General features: G+C 38.8%; 1 protein-coding gene across 1 annotated transcript in view; it reads right to left on the reverse strand.

The window, feature by feature from the left end:
- Positions 1–802: 802 nt before the first annotated feature.
- The window catches only part of ARFGEF2 (ADP ribosylation factor guanine nucleotide exchange factor 2), an 81,875-nt gene continuing 60,342 nt past the window's right edge, over positions 803–22,335 (reverse strand). The window contains exons 28-39 of the mRNA XM_033094622.1: positions 21,545–21,705; positions 19,987–20,117; positions 19,711–19,840; positions 16,579–16,714; positions 15,683–15,821; positions 15,520–15,574; positions 14,022–14,136; positions 11,226–11,356; positions 7,565–7,733; positions 6,476–6,614; positions 4,728–4,845; positions 803–4,178 (exon numbers count right to left, since the gene is read on the reverse strand). Coding sequence (XP_032950513.1) covers positions 4,002–4,178; positions 4,728–4,845; positions 6,476–6,614; positions 7,565–7,733; positions 11,226–11,356; positions 14,022–14,136; positions 15,520–15,574; positions 15,683–15,821; positions 16,579–16,714; positions 19,711–19,840; positions 19,987–20,117; positions 21,545–21,705 — 1,601 coding nt within the window. The 3' untranslated portion in view covers positions 803–4,001. The remainder of the gene's footprint in view (positions 4,179–4,727; positions 4,846–6,475; positions 6,615–7,564; positions 7,734–11,225; positions 11,357–14,021; positions 14,137–15,519; positions 15,575–15,682; positions 15,822–16,578; positions 16,715–19,710; positions 19,841–19,986; positions 20,118–21,544; positions 21,706–22,335) is intronic.

Raw genomic sequence — 22,335 nt, forward strand, 5'->3', positions numbered from 1 at the left:
CTCCAATATGGCTTCTAGCAGCATAAGGCCATTTCCCTAAGGACGATTGAAGCACAGGAAGGTTAAGCTCAGTGCTGCCAAGAGAATTTACTGTTTTTCTAGCCCACACCTGAGGATAGGTCCCAACCTCCCTTTCTTAGAGCATTTACTAAAAGGTTTACAACTGTGAACTGTTCCTCTGTCCCTTTGCGATATATGTGTATCTCCTACAACTTAGGAGTGTCTTTTGCAAGTACCTGAAAGCCATGCCTTTGAAACGTATTAGTCAATTTCAGCAGCATAATATTTTAAGTACAATAATGATTTACAACTTCAGAATATTTCAGAAAATAGATTTTCAATTCAGAGGCAGTAAAGCCAAACCTAGAGTTTACTGTCTTTATTTGTGGGCACGCTGTATGAACGTTAGATTTGACTTCCACTCGATGACCCTATGAAGTCTTCCTCTGTAATCTTGCCCTCAATGCCAGCAAGAGCGATTTATGTCTTTTCTTGGGAACTAATGTACCGATCAAACTAATGAATGAGTGAAAGTGGATTCAAGAGATAAATAAGAATCTTCTCAAGATGATCTTTTTCCCTTTCATGGGAGGGGGAAGAGAAGTGGGGGATTCTTATTTTAAAAAATTAGAACCCACAATTAATATTCTCCCACTAATAATTATATTTGTTAAACTATAAGCTTATACCTGCCATAAGAAGAAACTAACCCCAAACTCTGGCTTGATACATATATTAATTACTACATTAAAAATGACTACTTTTTAAAACTTTATTGATTTATCACCTGATTAAAGCATGGGATATTTTAACAGTATTATACATAATATTTTTACATAGAAAACTTTACATAGCATTTAATATTATATAATTCTGCTTATTCTTTCAAAAATGTATACATCAGGAATGCTTTTCATTAAATTACCAATATTAAATGCACTTAATCATCGTGTATAGATTAAACAAAAGTAGCTATTAATTTTTAGGCATTTTAAGGAGGTAAAACATTTTGCACATAAATATTTGATGCAAATATGCAGATAAAATTTTTTTAAAAATTAGAACACTGAGAAAAACTATATCTTTGATGTCTTTTTTTGAGGGCAAGGATTTCCAGATATATTCATTCTTTTAAATATTCAGCTTTGGTTTCTTTGTATCCCAAACTACAAAGCTGCTGATGGCAAAATTCCAGGATTTCATGTTGAGTTCAAGCTATGTTTACCTTAACACAAACATTGAAACAGAATTCAGAAAATGCAGTATTGAGAATCCAGCTTCTTTTTAAACCAATATCCACTTGCATCATAACAACAAACATTTGAATGAGATGGTCATACTTGCATTTGTCAACAGGTATCTTTAATAACTATTAAAGGTTACTAAATGTATAGCCATAATCACAACAGAACAAAAAAGTTTAGGTGTTTTTTTTTTTGCATTTTGTACAAAAGTCACCTGTCAGAAGAAAATGCTGTGTTTCTAGATATACAATTTCCATAATGTATGTTCTTTGGTTGTATGTGAGGAGTATCAGGGAAAAAGTGTATTTGACTCTAAAGATGCGTATTAGAAATAAAACTTCCCATCTGTTTGTTGTTAAGATACCAAAGCTGGTGATTTCCATTAAGGACAATGAAGAAAAACAAAATTGCTCAAAGCAGCAGTATTGTGACAAATAACTTCTCTAGAGACCCAGCACATAAAATCAACACTTAAAGCATTCTGAGAAAAGAAATAAGGCCTTGGAAATGCTTCTCCTTTCTCCATAACTTAATTGATAAATGGTGTCCTGGCCCGGTGCTGCAGAGTCATACACACCCTTTGTCACTAGTGTTTGAGTGGCACAAGCCACCCTTATCATGAAATAGATTTACTCACAAAGTAGAATTTAGGCTGAATGGCTTATTATTGGAGGTAAGGGATTTCCTTAATACCTCATGGTCCACCAACAAGAAAAATTATCCTAAATGGTTTTACATCCAGTTTTTAAAGGTCCATGCTGGTACAATTCCAATGCTTCATTCAGAAAACTGAATTGTTTAAAACACAAAAAGAAATTAAAACCTGAATATTTCAGCAAATAACAGATGGACTTACACATTTCTTACTCTGCAAGAAGAGGCAAACATTAAGGGGAAGGCAGGAGTATACTGGAAAAGTCTTGTAGTCACAATTGAAGAAAATGTCACATGACAACCTCGGAAAGGAAAAATCTCAATCAGGGATGCAGTTGGACAGAAAATGTAGTGAACTTGTGTGTTCCCAATTTATACCTTTAGTACAAATAGCAGTGGAGATGACTGACTTGCTGAGGTTGTAACGAACTATAGTACCAGAGAGTAAGTCTCAGAATGCAGCTTCCACTTTGCCATGTAAAGATGTAACGGATTCAAGACAAGTCAGTCAAATGTGCTAACATTTTCCATTCACAGTAAAACACTCTTCCACAGTCCCTTCCTGCTAAATTATATAGCTCCTCTTCGATGTATGTAAGTAACGTAAAAACACAAACCCGCTCTTTTATTCTTTGGTAAAGAAATTAAAATACTTTTGGGAAAAGAAAAAAGTAGACAGTACTGCTGGCCCAAACCAAACATTTCTCAAAGCTGTTAAAAACAAAAAAATTTAAGAAATCGGTTTCTTAATAAACAAAAGCACCAGAAATCCTTCTCTATAAAGAAAAATAATCCGATTTTATAGATAGGTTCCCAACTTACTATCTTCTAAGGCACCAGAGTTGACATCAATACATCCCAATTTACAGGACCAAAGGGCATAGGTAGAAGTCTGAATGTTTTAATAACTCTGTAACACTTTTGCTAATGCTGGATGCCACTCGAGGTGAGTGGATGAGAGGGCAGAGTATGATGTGTGTATTCTCTTTCTCACTGACTCATACTGCTTGCAGCCTTCAGGCCTTACCTGTCTACTGCCCCACTTTTACATAAGCTGCATCAGATCCAGTTCTACTGCAGTCAAGAGTATTGCACCATCATTAACATAAAAAAGGGCCTCGGAATCTAACCTTTCCAAAGAATTCAGCTACTAACAACTGGTACACTCACTGTTCTGAGGTAAAAAATAAAAGGTTTACTCAAATATAAATGAACTCTGTTAAATTACTACTTCATTTTCATTACTACTTCATATATTAGATTTCAGAGTGTGTGAGATGGACAGCATATTCTGGAAATTTTAATTTCATACCCATCCAACACAAACACTTACTTCAAGGAAGGCTAATCATCTTCATTACATTTTTACTGTTTCCTATAGACTTTTCTCCCCAAGTTACTGAAACAGAGAGTCAGGAGGCACTACTTTTAACTTTGCAAAATCTTAATTCTAACTTGATTACTAAACTCTGCCTTCAATCAAATCTTCCGTATCTTTTTATAAAATACTTTAAAATCACTCAGTCATAAAACGGGGTGGGGGGAACCCAAAACCCTTTTGTTCCCTACCTTTCCCCAAACTAATCTAACTACAGCTGACTCACAACTGACAAAAACACTCAAACTTCTCTAACACACTCAAACAAGAACAAAAAACCCAGCATATTTTAGGTGGCACTTAGCCGTTACAAGAAATTTTATTAACATACTCTCTAATAATCACGAACCTATACAACTATGTTCAGTATTTTCAAGGAGAACGACTTCCTCTGACAAAATGTTTACAGCCAATCATGGGACCTTGCTAGAAAATGACGGCATGTGCAATGACAGATTTGACAAACAATTCAATCAGTAAAATGGAATGACAGAGATGAAACAGACACCCCACCTACTGTGTTAACTGGGTATGCAACAGTTTAATGAAATACCACAATGCCTTAGTCAGGGACTCTGATGGGGCCAGCGCAGAGGCCATCTTTATCCAGACCATTCCGAGCTCCAAGACGCTGACTTCTTGTTTCTATGATCTGACCCTTCAGGAGATGTGCCAGGTAGAGGTGGCATAGTGAACATTCTACAGAGGAGGAGCAGTGGCCTGGGCTACCACATTGGTGACAGGGTCCCTGGTACTTGTGATGGCTCTTCTGGAATCCATATCTTATACACAACACCTATCCGTAAGAAGAACTTCCGCAGAACTGCTCGGAGCTCAGGAATCAGGTCAAACTGCATAATTTCACACAAGTAGGGGTAGTACATTGAAGCATGTGCTTTAAACTTGAGGTGGAAAGAGAAGGAAAGAGAATTAGACGTGAAACTATTTTTTGGTCCTAGTTTCTCAAAAGTATTCATCTCACCCTGGAACTTCTTGCAATACTAGTGCTTTTTTTTGCTATTAGAAAGATGGTACAAAAAATTGGCCTATTAAAACTTCTTTTAGTTATATTTAACCCCAAACATAAATTATTTGGGGACAGCCTTGTTACCAAAGTCAACTTTCATTTTAGAAAAGCAAGTTCTCGGTTCTAAACCAGTGTTTCCCAATCTCAACCCTCTCTTCCAACACAGCCACATAATCACCATAGCTGTTTAACAGCAATATGTATGGTTTCAACTTCAACCTTTTCCAACTGGGGTTCTTTGAGAGAAAAAGCTGCAATAACCTAAGGCATCCATTGTGTGTAATGAACTGACTTTTCTCGGATGCATCTAGCATGGTGTTACTTCTGTAACCATCCCTGGAAGAATTGAGAAAATAGTTATCTTGAACTCTAAGAGCCAACCCAAACCTATACCCTAGTGGAGACAGAGTGTTTTTGTTTATACCTTTTCATCGTTTATTTTGAGGGTTTTTGTTAGAAGTAACAGCAGGAGACTTGTCCAGGCCTCCCGATGGCTTTCAGAGTTCACCGTAATGAAATAGGCAAGAGCTTCACTGCACACACTAGAAAAGTCAGAAGAGGAGGCACATCAAACAAAAGATTAACAGTTCACATTCTACTGGAGTAGAGAATTCTTGATTCTTGCAATGACTATTTACTGAACACCTGCCCTGGCTGTGCCATCTAAAACGAGTCACTGAGCCTCAGTTTCCTCTTGTGAAATGGGGATCAATAACGGTACCAAACTCAAGGGGCTGTTGTGAAGATTAAATGAAACGGGGGTGTCAAATGTTAGCTGAGCTCATCAGACCTGGCACACAGCTACGGCCCAGTGTTTGCAGCACAAGTACAAGAGTTTATTATCCATACTTAATTACACACTGCCTTTCTCTTCTCATCTTACATACAAGTGCTAATTTTTTAAAACATGTTATGCTAAAAACATTTATGTATCTCCTTTAGAGATACTTTATGAGACTATGTAGGTAAGTCTCTTTGGGGCTTGATTTAAGTTGAAAGGAGCTACTGGTGTCCCCTTTAATTCCTTTTTCAGTTTATGACTTGTTAAGTCATATATTCTTACTGTAAGACAACTGAAAAGTGCATAAAATTATAAAGGAGGAAAATACCCATAATTCCTTCATCCTAAGGAACACATGACGGTATTTTGGCATATTCCAGCTTTTTTGTCTATGATTTTTAAAAAATTACTGAAAATTATAAATATGTGAAGTTTTACATCCTTTTTTTTCTTTTTGTGTTGAAACATTGATTTTTCACATCGAGGAAAATTATTTTTTATAAACTTAATTTTTAATGGCTGCATAATAGAATTCTATTATACGTTATACCACAATTTAGTTATCCATTTCACAGTTGAGCTGTTTTAAATGTTTTCTTTTTTTCTTTTTGTAAGTTAAATCTGCAGTGAATATTCTATATAGGAATCCTGGTTCCCATTTCTAATATATTTTCTTAAATAGATTCCATAATAGTAGAATTACTGACTCAAGGAAAAGAGAATGAACATTTTAAGGCTCCTGATGTATAATGCCACTTGATTTCCAGAAATATCCCATCATTGTACACTCCCCACCAACAGTACAGGAAAGTCTCATCACACAGATGCACAGGAACAGCATGGAGTATTACTGTTTTTAAGTCTTAAAAGAGTAAAAGGAGGCTCAGACATGAGCATCTAGCTCACAGGTGTCCAAGAAGCTGCATTGTAAAGATCTACTCTCCTCTCTGGGCATCTCTCAATGACGTCCCACTTCCTCTCCATTGCTGCATTTCCACATAATCAAAGTAAGTACACCCTGGCATCCATATGATTCTGATACATTCCTCGTGGAAAGGAGGAATGATGGTATGTTAGAGCTGACAGTGCTCTAAAGAGAACCTAGCAAGGACTTCATTCCAGGCTTGCTGACTGAGTTCAGAGCATTTTGCACTGCCCATGTTTTGGTACCTTAAGAAACTTATGAATGAAAGAAATGAGGCTCTGACCTCTTCGGGGCACTAAGAAAAGTGAAATAGAAAAGTCACCAAACACAAGGAAAAAAACATGGAAAACAGCTTGAGAGGGTATCAGTGTATAGGCATTTTTCTCCTACCCTTTTCAAATTCACAGTATCGATGCATTTTTTTGTATTACAGATAAGAAATTTAATCAGAAACCAATTTTCTTACTTTAAAAGTCGCTGCTGTATTTCTTCCCAGGAATCCCTGCGGTTCTCATCGATGTACATTCGAAACAGGATCCTCAAACAACAGGCCAGGCTGCTGGTTTCTTGTTTTAGAAGATTGGGTTTAGATTTGCCCTTAAAACCTAGAAATCAAGTAGTCACAGAAAATTGTGCACATTTCTAGGTTAATGCTGAGAAATCATGTGGAAACCAAAATAGTCACTTTAAGCAATACTGAAACATTTTACATTCTTAATACAGCTTAATTGTGATATCAGACAAAGGCAGCTGTGACAGCTCAGCCGCTGTATAAGATACACTTCATTCCTCACTGACCTGCACTGTTCTCCACTTAGACTCTGATCACTGGCCGGTGAAGCCATTTGTTTCATTTTCTCAAGTGTAACGCTTAAAAATTCTAGTATATTGCAAGATTTTTTTCCACAAAGCTCACATATGAACACATTTTCCTAAACAAAGCAGTACCAATCAACCACAGATGTGTAAACCACTCTCATAAGCAAAACCTTATAGGCAAAGGCATAAAACGTCTAGATATTTCAGTCAAGATAAAAATGAGATTTTAAAATTGTGGGTTAAAATAGGCCTTTGGGGATAAAATTGAAAAAGTAGTAACAATATAAAAATTACATGAAGTATTGCTTTTGTGCAAAGTTCAAAAAAGCCTCCCACCATCACCCCAGGATTTGTGTATTTATTTTTGGAGGTGAGGAACCCCTAAAAGCCTCAGAAAATGTATGAACGCTTTGTTTCTCCTAGACTACCACATTTATTATATCGTATTTATACAATTTTAATCTAATGTAAAATTTCTTGACTTGCTACACCAATTCAATTCTCTAATTTGCAATTGGTTTTTCCATCCAATACTTAACTGAGAACCTCCTGTGTACTAGGCAATATTTCTGGTACTGGGATGAAATCCATCCTGCATTTCCTTTCTTTCTCCCTCCAGCAGGAAAATATCTGGTAAATTACTCCAGTTATGTTTATACTATGAGGAATCTCTCAAAGGCTTTAATAACGTTTTAGGATGATGTGGCCATCTGTCCTGTCTACTGTGTGTCCTTACCTGCTCGCCACAGGACAGTTCGCTGCTCATAATTGGAGTTGAAAGCCTTTGAGAATGAATGGGACTCCTGTAAGCAGTCCAACAGCTTGAAGAGGTGCTGGGAAGACATGCACTTATACATGCCCTGATCCTCTGTCTCTATGTGGATATCCGCATCCAGTGTGTCTTGCTAGATAGAGAGGGGAGGAGAGGAGAACTGAGTAAAGAAGATGGAGTGCTTCTGGACATTGTAGTTATCAGATAAAGGCAGTCATAACTCCCCAAAAGTCATCCTCTGTATATGCTATGCTTCATTCCTCAACAGCCTGAACTATTTTCCATTTAGACTCTGCTCACTGGCTAGTGAGAGAATGTACTGAGCTCTTGCATGATGGTGGGTTCTGCTGGCTGAAGTTTTAGTTTTGTCAGTACTGCCTTCTTTGCATGAGCAGAAGTGTGTATCCCTCCAATTATTTCACTATAGGGTTGCACTGTCCTCTTTTTATTTTATTAAGAAATTGGAAAATGAGACAATCTAGCTGCAGTATATGTGATAGGAGGTATAAGTCTCAAAACATACTTGGCTGAAAGATAGAAATTGTTAGGCAAAGCCCAAGTGGCATTTTTAGCTTCAACAGGTGATTAAAGAACTGAAGTTCAATAACTGTGTTTTCAAATGTGAAGAAAAGAACTCATAAATAAAAATATGTATGAAATGCTAGAAATTTTTATTGAACATGTTGCCTAAAACATGAGACATAATTAGAGATTTTGTATTTATTGAGCCCTCTGTAAGCCATCTTCCTTATAAGCCAGAGGTTAGAAAAGGATAGAAGGGGCGGAGTTTGCAGTACTCTCCAAATCGATCTATAGATTCAACACAATCCTTATAAAAATCCCAGCTGACTTCTTTGCAGAAATTGACAAGCTGATCCTTCAAATCAAATGGAAATGCAAGTGACACAGAGTAGACAAAATAGTCTTGAAAAAAAGAGAAGCATTTGAGATCTTGCTTCCTGGCAATGTCATTAGTTTGGCTCTAATAAACTTATAAAAATTTGAAGGAAAAAAAAAAAAAGCACAAAGTAGGAAGACTCACACTTCCCAATTTCTGTAAGCCACAGTACTCAAGATAGTGTGGTACTGGCATAAAGACAGACATATAGATCAAAGGAACAGAACCGAGAGTCTAGAAATAAATCCTTACATTTATGGTCAAGAAATTTCCAACATGGGTTCCAGGACAATTCACTGGGGAAAAATAGTCTTTACAACAAATAGTGCTGGGACAACTGGATATCTATGTGCATAAGAATGAAGGTAAATCCCGTCTTCCATCACATAGAAAAATTAACTCAAAAATGGATCAAAGACCTAAATGTAAGAGCCAAAATTATAAAATTCTTAAGAGAAGACATAGGCTTAAATCTTTGTGACCTTGAATTAGGCAATGCTTTTTAAAATTTTTTTTAAATTTTCTTTTTTCCCCTTCTTCTGCCTCCCCCCCCTCCAGGTTCAAGCCGTTGTTTCTCAGTCTAGTGTGGGACACAGCTCCCTGGCCCATGCTGGTATTATGAGCCTTGTGCTCTCCCCAGATGAGGCAGTCAGTCGGTCAGCCGCTCACAGCAGCTCAGAGCTGCCGGCCACTCATGCAGTCCATGGCAGCACTCAGCAGCCCAGGGCAGCTCACGCCAACCTCAGGCTGCTCATGGCAGCCCAGCTCCAGGGAGAGCTGTTGTTGTTCACAATTTTAGCTGTAGAGGGCACAGCTCACTGGCCCATGTGGGAATTGGACGGGTGTTGAACGGGCGAGCTCAGCGTTAGGAGCACAGCACTCCAACCACCTGAGCCAGCGGGCCGGCCCAACAATGCTTTCTTAGATATAACACTAAAAGTACAAGTGACAAAAGGGAAACAGTAACTTGAACTTTATCAAAATTAAAAACTTCAAAGGACACCATCAAGAAACTGAAAAGACAATACACAGAATGGGAGAAAAATAGTTGCAAACATATGTCTGATAAGGGCCTACTATCCAGAATATATAAAAACTCAAAATTCAATGATAAAAAGATAAACAACTCAATTTAAAAGTGGGCAAAGGATTTGACCAGACCTTTCTCCAAAGATACAGAAATGGCTAAGATATACAAAAGATTCTCAACATCATTAGTCATTAGGGAAATGAAAATTAAAACCACAGTGAGATACCACTTCACACCCACTCGGATGACCACAACAACTTTTCAAAAAGACAATAACAACCATTGGTGAGGACATAGAGAAACTGAAACCTTCATACACTGCTGATAGGAATGTAAAATAGTGCATCTGCTTTGGGAACAGTCAGTCAGTTCCTCAAAACGGTAAACACAGAGTTACATATGACCCACCCAGCAATTCCACTCCTATATCCTCAAGAGAATTAAAAACATATGTCCACATGAAAACTTGTACACATGTGTTCATAGCACAACTATTCATAATACATGGACAATGGAAACAATCCAAATGTCCATCAACAGGTGAATGGGTAAATAAAATGTGGTACAGCCATACAATAGAATATTATTCAGTTATATGTAAAAATAATGAAGTACTGAAATGTGCTACGATATGATGGATGAACCTGGAAAATATGCTAAGTTACAGAAGCCAGACACAAAAGCTACCATATATGATTCCATTAATATGAACTATTCCCATCGGGCAAATCCATAGAGATAGAAAGTAGATTAATTGTTGACAAGAGTTGGAGCGAGGAGGAAACGGAAAGGGACTGCTAACGGTTAGGGCGTTCCCTTTTACAGTGCAAAAAATTTTCTGGAATTAAAGACAGTGGTAATGTTTGCATAACTTTGTGAATATACTAAATATTGTACACTTAAAAATTAAAGAAACAAACAAACAAAAAAAGCCTTTGGACTGGATCTGGCCCACAGATGTATTTTGTTCATCAGTAATTATAGCACTTAATAAGCAGGCGGTTTCCTGTATGAAAAAAGTCTTGATTCTGGCTCTATGATAAAATTATTTACCATAGCTTTATGGTAAATAAAAACTGGAAGACTGTCATGACTTGACCCCAAGAGCAACACGCCCCTGGAGCTGGGAGGTGGCTGAGGATGGGGCCGGGCTGGAGCTCTCGGCCACAGTCCCACCCACCCAGCCTGCCGCAGCACTCACAGGACCTGCTAGGCCGAGGCACTGAAGTTTGCAGTCCACAGTGTGAGGTCACTGTCGTGTTTTGGACTCAAGTCTCTGTTTCCAAGAAGGCTGTGTACACAGAAGACTGCAGGTACAGAACAAAAAAGGGGACCTTCTCAGGAAGAACTGGTATCTTGATCCACATACGTATTATTTCCCTCTCAGTTATTTATGGTTAAATTATGGACCAAGTATGAGGACTAGGCCCCGTGATAAGTAACACTCAAGGTGGTGGGTGGCATCTGAGCAGTGTATGCTGGTAAACTGGCTCACTGGGAAATGGAAAAAAAAGCAGCCCTGATGTTTAGCGTTTGCTGATTTCTGTGGTATAAATATTCTCATCGTGGCCAATGTCAGGCTACCAATATGATGGTGAACACGGACGTGGGAAGGATGAGCATGATGTACGAGCTGGCTCCAGCACACTACGGCACCTGAGCCACCTCCCCGCGGACAGACACCCTGGCCATGTTACCTGGGCAGCTACCATGTGCTCCGCATCTTCCTTTTTGCTCGTTGCAGGATAGAACACGATGTTGTCGATGGTCTGGATCAATTCCAACTGGACCACACACTTGATGAGGAGGCTGGCAAACAGTTTCTGATCTATATTAGATGATAAAGATTAACACTAATAATGACTCAGCCAGTACTGGATACATATTCACTGGGTTCCTACTATGTGCCAGGCACAGTTCTTGATGCTGTGGCTGGACAAAATGAATAAGCTGGACAAAAATCCCTGCTCCCACGGCAGGGACAGGTAACAAACAAGAAATTCAAGTATAGGATAGAGTATGTCAAACGAGGAGGACATAAGGTAGGGGTGGAGACAAGGCAGGGTGGGATTGCAAGTTTAAACAAGCAGGTCAGGATAGGTCTCTCTGAAAATGTGATATTTGAGCAAAGACCTAAAGAAGGGGAGGGATGCAGCTAAGCAAGTCCCGTACCATCCAGCAAGGTTCTCTGCCAACCAGTGGGCCACTCCTACAGACCAGTTCCAGACTGTGCCCTGGCCACAGGAGGCCATGGGTTCCTGCAGTGGCCAGACTCTCCAAAGAGGTCTGAACTTCAGTCTCGAGTGGTGGGGCTCATTTAGTTCTGGATCACTTTCTGTCTGCCCCGGAGATAGTACTGCTTTCTCTATTTTCTACTTCTGCATCCCTCAAGAGTCCTCTTCTACTTCTCTTAGTGGTTAGCCATCTTTGACTAGTTAACAATTCTTTATGTAGAATTTTCCCTGTTCACATGACTGGTGTGCTTTCTGCCTATTGACTGGACTCTGACTAGTGTCGCATCCATCTTTTCTCAATCCCTGGGCCCAGGGACGGCCCATGTCAGGCACTTCATAGGTATTGGTTGATTTGACTATAGTAAGAGTAGAGATTTCTTATTCACCTTATTATAGAATCAGAATGTGGAAAACATTAAATGAAGCGTGTAGTATTGACAAACAAGGAGACTGGGTCATCTTCAAGTTTTTGAAAGTGGCTGTGAAATTATATATATAAAATCTCCATGTGGAATTAGCTTTAATTAAAAAAGAATACAGTGGAGTTGCAATGTTGTAACTTACTCTAATTCCATTATACCATCTTGGACCAAAAATAAAGAGAAGGAAAGAAAACAACACAAGTGGTGTAAGAGAATGTGCCTGCTGTTCCATTCACTGAGCTTAAGCCCAGAAGGGAGGCTGAGATGGGAGACTGGGAGGAACAAAGCACTGTTCCTTGGGGGAATGGCCAGGCATCTCTCAGAGTACAAACACTGTGCTCCTAAGCATGGCTTGCCCCGCCGCCTCCCCCCCCACCACCACACACACACAGGTCAACCCCTTTCACTGGAGCTGATGAGGAAGCAGAGCTCAGGTTCTCTCCGGACACTGGAGAGAAGCCGGTTGTGCTGTGGTTACTGAGGAACAGTGCGTCAGCCTCCAACAGGGTGCCCTGTAATGAATGGGATTCAAAGGCGCTTATTTTTTATGCCTTCCAGAGATAGTGGTGACCACACATGGCTTTGTCTAATGGGCTGCGTCAGAAGTTAACGTCAACATTAACAGCAATAGCCTGGCATGCTGAGAAGAGGGTGGGCCTGCTATGAAGAAAAACAACAGGGCACACAACTTTAAAGAGACCAGAATAGTTCTGATTTCTCAGTCAGCCAAGAGTGTGTCTGAATCCCAACTGCAGTACACAGTGCAAATCATGTCATCCATCTAAGTCTCAGGTCACTAGAATGTAAAACAGCCCCTCCTCAGAGGGATAGCATAAGGATTACATGAGGTCACACACAAGGGACGCTGTACAGTACATGGCTCATAGCAAGTGGTACACCTATTTTTTTTTTTAATGACAGTAAAGCACTCTATCAGCAACAGTAAGACACAAATTGGTAAAAGTAATTTGAAACTCGTATCCAGAAAAGGGATCCCTAACATGTAAAGAGCACCCCCAACCAATAAAAAAGAGCAACAATCAATACAAAATGAGCAAAGATTATGAACTGGTAGTTCACAGAAAATAAAACAGAAATGGTTCTTAAACACATGAAAAATGGCTCAGTTTCACTCATAATTATAAAGTTACAAATGAGAACAACTCCAAACAGATCACATAATACCTAGGTGTTCCCTAAGATTATGTACACAGACAGGTACAGCCTTAATGAGCAGCAATCTGGAATAATCTGTCAAAATGGCAAATGCACTTACCTGCTAACCCAGCAATCCTATTTCTAGGAATTTATTATACAAACAAACTCACAAATAACACTTGTGTTAGGCGATTCAATGCAGTATTGGTTGTAACAGGAAAAAATTGGGAATAATATAAATGTTCATTAATTATTAGTTATTAGTTAGAACACAATTAAGCAAATAATAGTTTACCTACATCCTGGAATAATATTCACTAGTACAAAAGAATACGAAAGCTCTTTAGGTACTGATTTTCAATGATCTCTAAGATATACTACCAGTAAGTGAAGAAAGAATAATGCATAGTATTCGATAATTTGCATAAAAAGGAGAGAATTCATAAATATAGGTGTGTGTTTGTGTGTGTGTGTGTGTGTGTGTGTATGGGTATGGATATGCATTTCTTGTATATGAATAAGTGTCTCTGGAAAGGTACATAAGAAACTGGTGACTCTGGCTGCCACAGGGGAGGGACTGGCTTTTCATGTTTACCCTTTTGTACCTTCTAAATAATCGAACCATGTAAATGTGTTACCTATTTAAAATAAATGAAAACAATAACAAAAGTGGCCTTACTTGCATATGGTCTCCCTTTCCAGCTCTCATCGGTCGGGTTAGAGAGTTGGCTCTGGCCTCTCTCAGAGGCATTTTTATCTATGCTGCTTAAAGACTGGCGGTCCAGATCCACATCCTAAAAGTAAACCAGAGAGAAATACAACGTTCACTACTCTTCATGCACAATTCAGTACCTGGGCAGAGAAGTTCCTGTTTTAACACTGAGACCCAAGCTGAAGTTAAGTGTCCTGCTCAGCTTGAAGTAAAATTATACTGTGTGCTTAATGTGGCACTTCTCAGAAGCTACGTAGGAGAGATTACGAATTTCAATTATTTCTTTCCCTCCTTTAACATTTCACATTTTCTTACTCTACTTTAGAGGGCATTTCTCGACATATTAGGATTTAACTATGAGTGTGACCAATTTTAATGAGATCAAGCTAAAAAATAAACTAGTGCAATAGGTAGCTTTTTCAAATTGACAGCAGAAGACAGAGTTAAAAAACAAAATGTTTAAATAAAGGGCCTCGTTGTTACATCCCAAATGCTAATATTACAAATCCCCTTGTAAACCAAAGTCTTTTAAAGTGAGACTTGAATTAGAACTTTATGTGGTTTCACACAAAAAATAAGGACTACTATTTCACTGGTGGAGAGGAAAGCACTCTTTATTTAGGAGGGTAATAAATAAGAATAATTACACCAAAGTGTTATTTATGACAGTGGAATGGACAATTGACTTGTCCAATAAGGGAGAAGTCACTAAATAAATTATAATAACGTGCAGCCACTGAAAAGGCTGTTCTCAGAGAATATTTAAGAATACGGAAAAATGCTCACAATGTCAAGTAACACATTATGTGCCAAGTAAGCCCAAATTTCAAACGTGTGAGTTACACATGCGCAGTCACATAAAGAAAAATGAGAAATGTTTTGTGGTTTTTGGAATGGGGTGATTTATTTTCTTAATACTTTTCTGTATTTTTAAAAAAATATGTAAATGAACACACGTAGTTTTTAGATCCTGTATTTTTTTTTTTAATTTTATTGGAGAATATTGGGGAACAGCGTGTTGTTCCAGGGCCCATCAGCTCTAAGTCATTGTCCTTCAATCTAGTTGTGGAGGGAGCAACTCAGCTCCAAGTCCAGTCACCGTTTTCAATCTTTAGTTGCAGGGGGTGCAGCCCACCATCCCATGCGGGAATTGAACCGGCAACCTTGTTGTTGAGAGCTCACGCTCTAACCAACTGAGCCATCTGGCCACCCCTCTGGAAGCTCAGCAGCAGCTCGTTGTCTTCAAACTAGTGTGGAGGGCACAGCTCACTGGCCCATGTGGGAATTGAAACAACCTTGTTGTTCAGAGCTCACACTCTAACCAACTGAGCCATCCGGCCGCCCCTAGATCCTATAACTTTTTTTACTCACCTCCCATCAGGAAAGCACAAACTCTTTGGGCTGCTTAAGTTTTTAATATAACATGAGATCAGAGAAAAGACAACCAAAAAAAAAAAAGTCTTACCAAATGTTTTTCCGATGAATCTTCCTCCATTCCTGCAGGCCTCCATGTCAGCAAACTTGAGGGAAAGCAAGAGAAGAAAAATGATCAATGTGAATGGCAAACCAGAGCTTTAAGACATACACTGAACATAGAAATAAGTAACAATAATCCCATTAACACTTACACATGTGGGATAGTTGTTTTGAAAATATCCAGCATACAATTGCATGTTTCATCCCAGACATCGGGACTGAATTTCTCTCCATTGGATATTACTAAGTTTTCTAAGCAATTTGTACCTGATCGAGCCAACTGCTCATTATCTGCAAAATAAAACAACATCTATCATTAAAGTTCAACAGCTGTTTTAATTCCAACCACATCACTGGTACTTCATATTATGAAGTGGAGACTCTGCAACTGGTGGGTTTATAGGCTTTCAGTTAATGAACCATTGCTACACACAGTGTTGACATTTTTATCGTTTAAGTAGGCTGTAAAGAGGTAAAAGTATTTATCATAGCTTTACTGCCAGGGATGGAAGAAGGTCAACATTTTGCTACCCTAATTAACTGGCTTCTTGTATGAGAAATGGTAAAAAAGATGGAAAATATTAGAATAGTGTTTCTAAAAATTTAGTCACTCAAATACTACTTTTGCCATATCCGTATCAACTGTTTTGTCATTTATTTTAAAACTGAGTCACTTTTTGAAAAACTTACTCAAGCCTTGTCCTCAGCCAAAACTATCTATGGGATCCCAAGTCTAAGGTGCTATGTGGGTATTTTTCCTGATACATACTAAAATAAACACATAAGTACTCAAACAGAAAATGTTCACTGAAGATGCTGTTAGATTTTGACTCCCCACAGTACATTTTAAAAACATTTCATTACAGAAAATTTCAAACACATACACAAGTAGAAAGAATAGTGTAAGATACAAAGGTACATCTTTTAAAATATAAAAATCACTACATCCCACCTTAAAGAAATGCTTTATAAACTGGACTGGTTGGGAGATTATTTTTATAGTTTTAAGGACTATGTCAAGACAATGATTCCTAGAGACGCAGAGTACCTTGTTTTACACACCACTGCAACTGTGCAAATACATCAGAAAGAAGGACTTCATTCAAAGCTTCGTAAAATTGCGTAAATACATCACAAATAGCATAAAGTGCGTGATTGCAAGTTGTTGTCATCCACTCAGATTTCTGGAAAAACAATAAAAAAAAAGAGAGTTTAAAAGCTACTTTCCCTGCAGTGAGATGGGCACTCCCAAACATCATTGCCAAACTGTTCTGGAAAGCAAATTGGCAGTATGTATCAACAGGCTTAATGATGTTTGTGTCCCCTGATGCAGTAACATTTCCAGGAATGAATCCTAAATAAATAATCAAAGATTTATGGGTGAACGTTGTTTATCACACTGGTATTTACATACTGTAAACACAGATACATACTAATGTCCAGCAATGTGGTGATTAAGCTGACTACATCCATATGATAGAACATTAAACAGTCATTCAAAGAGTCACAAAAGGTTTTAATGATTTGGAAAAAATGAATATGAGATTATGTGAAATACTCACACCATACATTAAAAATTTAAATATTAAAAATAATGCTGAGTCAATATTTTTCAAAAAAACGTATAAAAATGACCAACAGCTGCATGACAAGGGAAATGCAAATTAAAACCACCGTGAGATATCACCTCATGCCTGTTAGAATGGCTATCATCAAAAAGACAAGAGATAAATGCTGGCAAGGATATGGAGAAAAGGGAACCCCTGTACACTAGTTGATGAGATTGTAAATTGGTATAACCACTATGGAAAACAGTATGGAGACTCCTCAAAAAATTAAAAATAGAACTACCACATGATCCACTAAATTCTACTTCTGGATATATATCTGAAAAAAACAAAAACACTATGTTGAAGAAATATCTGTACCCCCATGTTTGTAGCATCATTATTCACAATAGCTAAAACACAGAGACAACGTAAGTGTCCATCAACAAATGAATGGATAAAGAAAATGTGGTATATATATACACAATGGAATACTAGTCAGCCATAAAAAAGAAGGGGGGCATTATGCTAAGTGAAATAAGTCAGAGAAAGACAAATACTATATGATTTCACCTTTATGTGGAATCTTTAAAAAATCCAAAAAAACACACTCAAAGAAAAAGAGATCAGATTTATGGTTACCAGAGGTGGGGGGTAGGGAGTGGACAAACTGGATGAAGGTGGTCAAAAGGTACAAACTTCCAGTTATAAGATAAATTAGTACTGGGCACATAATATGTAATACAACATGATGACTATAGTTAACACTGCTGAATGGTATATTTGACAGTTGCTACGAGAGTAGGTCCTAAAAGTTCTCATCACAAGGAAAAAATTTTTTTTTCTTTTTTCTTTTATATCTATATGATATGATGGATGTTAACTGATTGTGGTAATCATTTCACAAAATATGTAAGTCAAGTCATTATGCTGTACACCTTAAACTTATTCAGTGCTGTGCATCAATTATATCTCAATAAAGCTGAAAGAAAAAATGATGGTGTAAAATGATCAAAAGACATATTCAAAGAGATTTATACAATTATGAAAAACAAAAGTGTTGCTAAGTAAGATTTCAAAACTGGAAACCACAAAGGAAAAAACTGATAGATCTGGTTACTTAAAAGCTGAAATTTTCCAAAACAAAAAAGAAATGAGAATAACAAAGTGGGCAAAATCATCTTCAATTTATGTAAGGCTATGCTATATTATTTTTATATTAACTTATAAGTCAATAAGAAAAAGGTCAATATCCTGAGAGGCTAAGGATATGAAAAGGCAATTCATAGAAGTGCAAATGATCAATGATGTGAAGGAAAATATGCAACCTTAATAGCAATTTAACTTCTCTAACGTGATTTGGCCTATCAAGTTACTGATTAGAAAAATATGAAGAGCGAGAGTGGGTATGGAGAAGCAGGAACACTCATGCATTGCTGGCAGAAGAGTGAATGGAGCTGTAAGTGCATTTGGAGGTCAACTTAGAAGTACTATCAAAAGCCTCAGTAATGTGAAGCTCCAAACCCAACAGTCACACCACAGGTTCTAAATTAAAAAAGAATGAATAAAAGTGTAGCAGCAAAAATGTTCATTTCATTGCTGTCTGAAGAAAGAAAAATTGGAAATAATTTTCCACGGACTACGGAACATTCACAGGTAAGAATGTTTTGCAGTCCCTAACAATGTAGAAGACAAGTTACAGATGTGGAAAAAGTCATGTATTAAGTTAAAAAAGCAGTTTTGGAATATGTGGTGGGATTCCATTTTTATAAGAAGAAAAAACATGTATCTCAAAAACGCGCGCGTGCACACACACACACACACACACACACACACACACAGTGTGTGAAGAGGTAAATGGTGGTTACCTATGGAAGAACCGTCGGTGTTAAAATTTTTTTGTTTTCTGTTTTCTGATTAGCTTTATAATGAACAAAAATTTAAATTACTTTAAAATAAGATTAGAAAACTGTGTCTATACTATGAATTCAACCATATTTAATTCATGTAAAAGACTGAGGGAAATTTGCCAAAATATTAATTCTAATTTCTGAATGGTAAAATGACAAATTTTCTGTATATTCCTAATAGTCCATATTAAGCATATGTACTTTTATACCAGGGGGATGAGGGAATAATGTTTCTAAAAGAAGGCATAAAATCTTAAGCTAGAATATCCTCTCCCTACTCCTCTACCTCCATGGGAGAAATAACAAAGGCAACTAGAGGCATCAAACATCCTTTAAAAAAAATATTTGCTATCATCTCTGACTGTAACTTCATTAAAAACCCTCTTAATGGGTTTTTAAAGGGACCAGAGTCACTCCACTTTTTATTGACTCTTCAGGAGTTTATATAAACCAAAAAGGTAAGAGGACCAGTCAGGTGCCCTGGCAGGTATGATGCCTGAGGGCCAAGTGGGCAGAGCATGGTGACTTATTTCCTCTCACTCGTCCGCAGATGGGGACAATGTCTCAGTACTGGTTGATCCTGGTAGAAGAGTGCCAGGAAGGGTGTTTCCATTTTTCAAACACACCATAGTGGCTCAGGATTTAAGACATCCGTGGGGATGACGATGTAGCCCTCCAAGGCAGACAAAGGCCAGAGAGGGCAGTGCTCCAGTCATCACCTACCTCCGACTGCTGTTCAGGGAGCTTCATGTTGTCAAAAATCCTGAACACAATTCTGAACAGGTCCTGCCACCAGTGCTTTTCAAAGGTGTGGCCATAGCTCTTCATGATCTCGAACATGACTGTGAGTCCTCTGGAGGAACAAAGCCAGGCACAGGACAGAGAATGAGGTGGGGGAAGAGAAGAGCAGAGCAGAGAGTGTGAGAGCATGGGGTCAGGTGAGCAGGTGACTGAGACTCACTCGGCAACGGAGGGGGCACCGCCCTGGGACACAGTTACCTTGTCCGCACATCTAGCTTGCATCTGTTAATGATGCAGGAGAGCTCAAACAGGATGGGGAACCAGCCTCGGACCCAGACTCTGTCACCAGGAGCCACATTCATGTCGTCACTTGTGTATTCTTGTAGCACCTACAATGAAAGTCACCTCACAGATGCAGACTACGCAAGCGAAAGGAAGGAACTGAAAGGGAACTATACAACGAGTAGGGCCCCACATATTTCCTTTCCTAAAAACATCCATTCAGCAATGGGGAATCCCAAAGAGCTAGAGACAAGTCTGTCCCAATGACACCGGAGCAGTTGCCCCATAGGAACCTATGGACCTTTGTGGGTTTTAGAATAAGTTGAGAGGGCCAGATCACAGGAGTCCTGGGGCTGGAGGTGTTACATGAAGAAGAGCACTACAGGTCAAATGGTGTTAGCAAAATATCCAGGATGATTCAGTATCTTAGCTCTCTCTGGGATGTTACTGTAATACATCCTACTTAAGATAATAGCAGCAGCAGCTACTATTTACTGGGTGCTTGCTGTGGCCAGGAACTGAGAAGGTGCTCTACACAGGTTAACAGTTCTCACAATAATCCTTTGAGGCAGGTGGAAATAATGGTCCCATTTTACAGATGAGTCAATCAAGGTACTACAAGATTAAGTAAGCTGCCCAAGGTCATGCAGCTAGGAGCTGGCAGTCTTTCCGCAGTCTGGATGTGAAACCCTATCTCCGGGATATCAAGCCCTCTGCTCTGTAACCTCTCTTGAAGTGGTGTTGTCTGTTGTAATGGAATTTCTTTTGCAACTCCAGTTGTCTAAAATTAGGCAATTTCTCTGTGCTTCAGTTAACTCCCCTGCACAATGGGGATATAACTACCCATCTGGTTGGTCTGATGTGAGGATTAAGTAAATCAACACAGAAAGTACCTACAATGGTGCCTGACAGGAGCTAAGTGGCTTTCATGACCACCACATCTTAATGAGCTGTTGCAGGGATCAGACATATCATCTCACGGGTTTATAGTTCTGTAAAGAATGTTTAAGAAGAGATCTATATAGGCCACTATAATTTAGTTGCTTATTCCCACCCAATTTCAGTGTTTTGAGACTTCCATTTAAACCAAGCAGGACTCTTTGGAAAGGTGAGACATAACAGAAAAACCCCAAATGCTTTTGGGAGAAAACAACCGTTGATTTGTAAATGGGATTTCTCAGCCATGTCCCAATGGCATAATGTCATTTCCTAAAAGGGAGGTTTGTTTTCTTTCAACTAGAAAAATGTCTAGCTTCTTCAGCTTTGCCAAAATTCAAAGGTAGAATATTATCTTCTACAAAACAACTTGTAGGATACCATATAAAAGTTCAATATGAATAAAATAAATAATTTAATGCATACAAAATACAGAAAAGGTGTAACCCCTGGAACGGCAGCACTGTGAAATAACACCTAGCTTAGGGCAAACAGGCGTTTCTAAAAGAGATGCTGGAAAGCTCTTGCCAGGAGTGAGGGTTTTGGCCCCATGGCTCCTTCCCCTCACCGCCCATAATAGTGAGGAAGGAAAGCATACCCGTGGCCTCTCTGAGACGTATTTCCCGCAGAAGCGGATGAGCCGGATGGCTTCCATGCTGGTGTCAGGAAAAGCAGCGTTGCAGGCAAACTCCGACAAGCACTTCACAGCATCCTGGAAGGAATCAATGGCTGCGGGGAAATGGTGCTGGAACGTAGTTGCTGGGGAGACAAAGGCACATTTATTTTTGTAAGAACAGGATTCAGAATGGGGATTGCGCGCGCGCACACACACATACACCCCCGAGATGATTACTTTTGTGCAAATCTAAGAAAAGCATGTCAGATTCTCTGAAAGACAGTTTCTTATTATTCAGCAATGATTAGCCCACAGCTTGGGCTACAATGGTTCCCTAGCCCATGCCATGATGTAAAGGCCCAAATATTAATTTATTCAATGAACATCTGAGTGCCAACTATGTGCAAAGTATGGTTTTGGGGACACAGAGGTGACCAAACTTCCTGCCCTCACAATGCTTGTGTTCCAAAGGGCAAGACAGATAATAATCACCTCCGTCAACACATATATAAAATAATCTCAGGTGGGGTGAGTGGGTAAGAGAGAAGAGGGGCTGTTTAGACTGGTGGTCAGGGAAGGCCTCAGGAAGGTCCTGAGAAGTGTCCCTGAGGAAGTGAGAGGGCAAGCCATGAGAAAACCAAGTTTCACCAGGTGCCAAGGTGTCCATTTAACTTAAGCCATTTGAGAATGGAGCTTGAGGAACTACACAAGATATAAATGCTGATCTGAGTGTGAAGTCGGCCCACAGTGGTCAACCTGACAGAAGCTGAGCA

Source organism: Rhinolophus ferrumequinum, chromosome 23 (assembly GCF_004115265.2).
Source record: "Rhinolophus ferrumequinum isolate MPI-CBG mRhiFer1 chromosome 23, mRhiFer1_v1.p, whole genome shotgun sequence".
In the NCBI taxonomy this organism is placed as follows: domain Eukaryota; kingdom Metazoa; phylum Chordata; class Mammalia; order Chiroptera; family Rhinolophidae; genus Rhinolophus; species Rhinolophus ferrumequinum.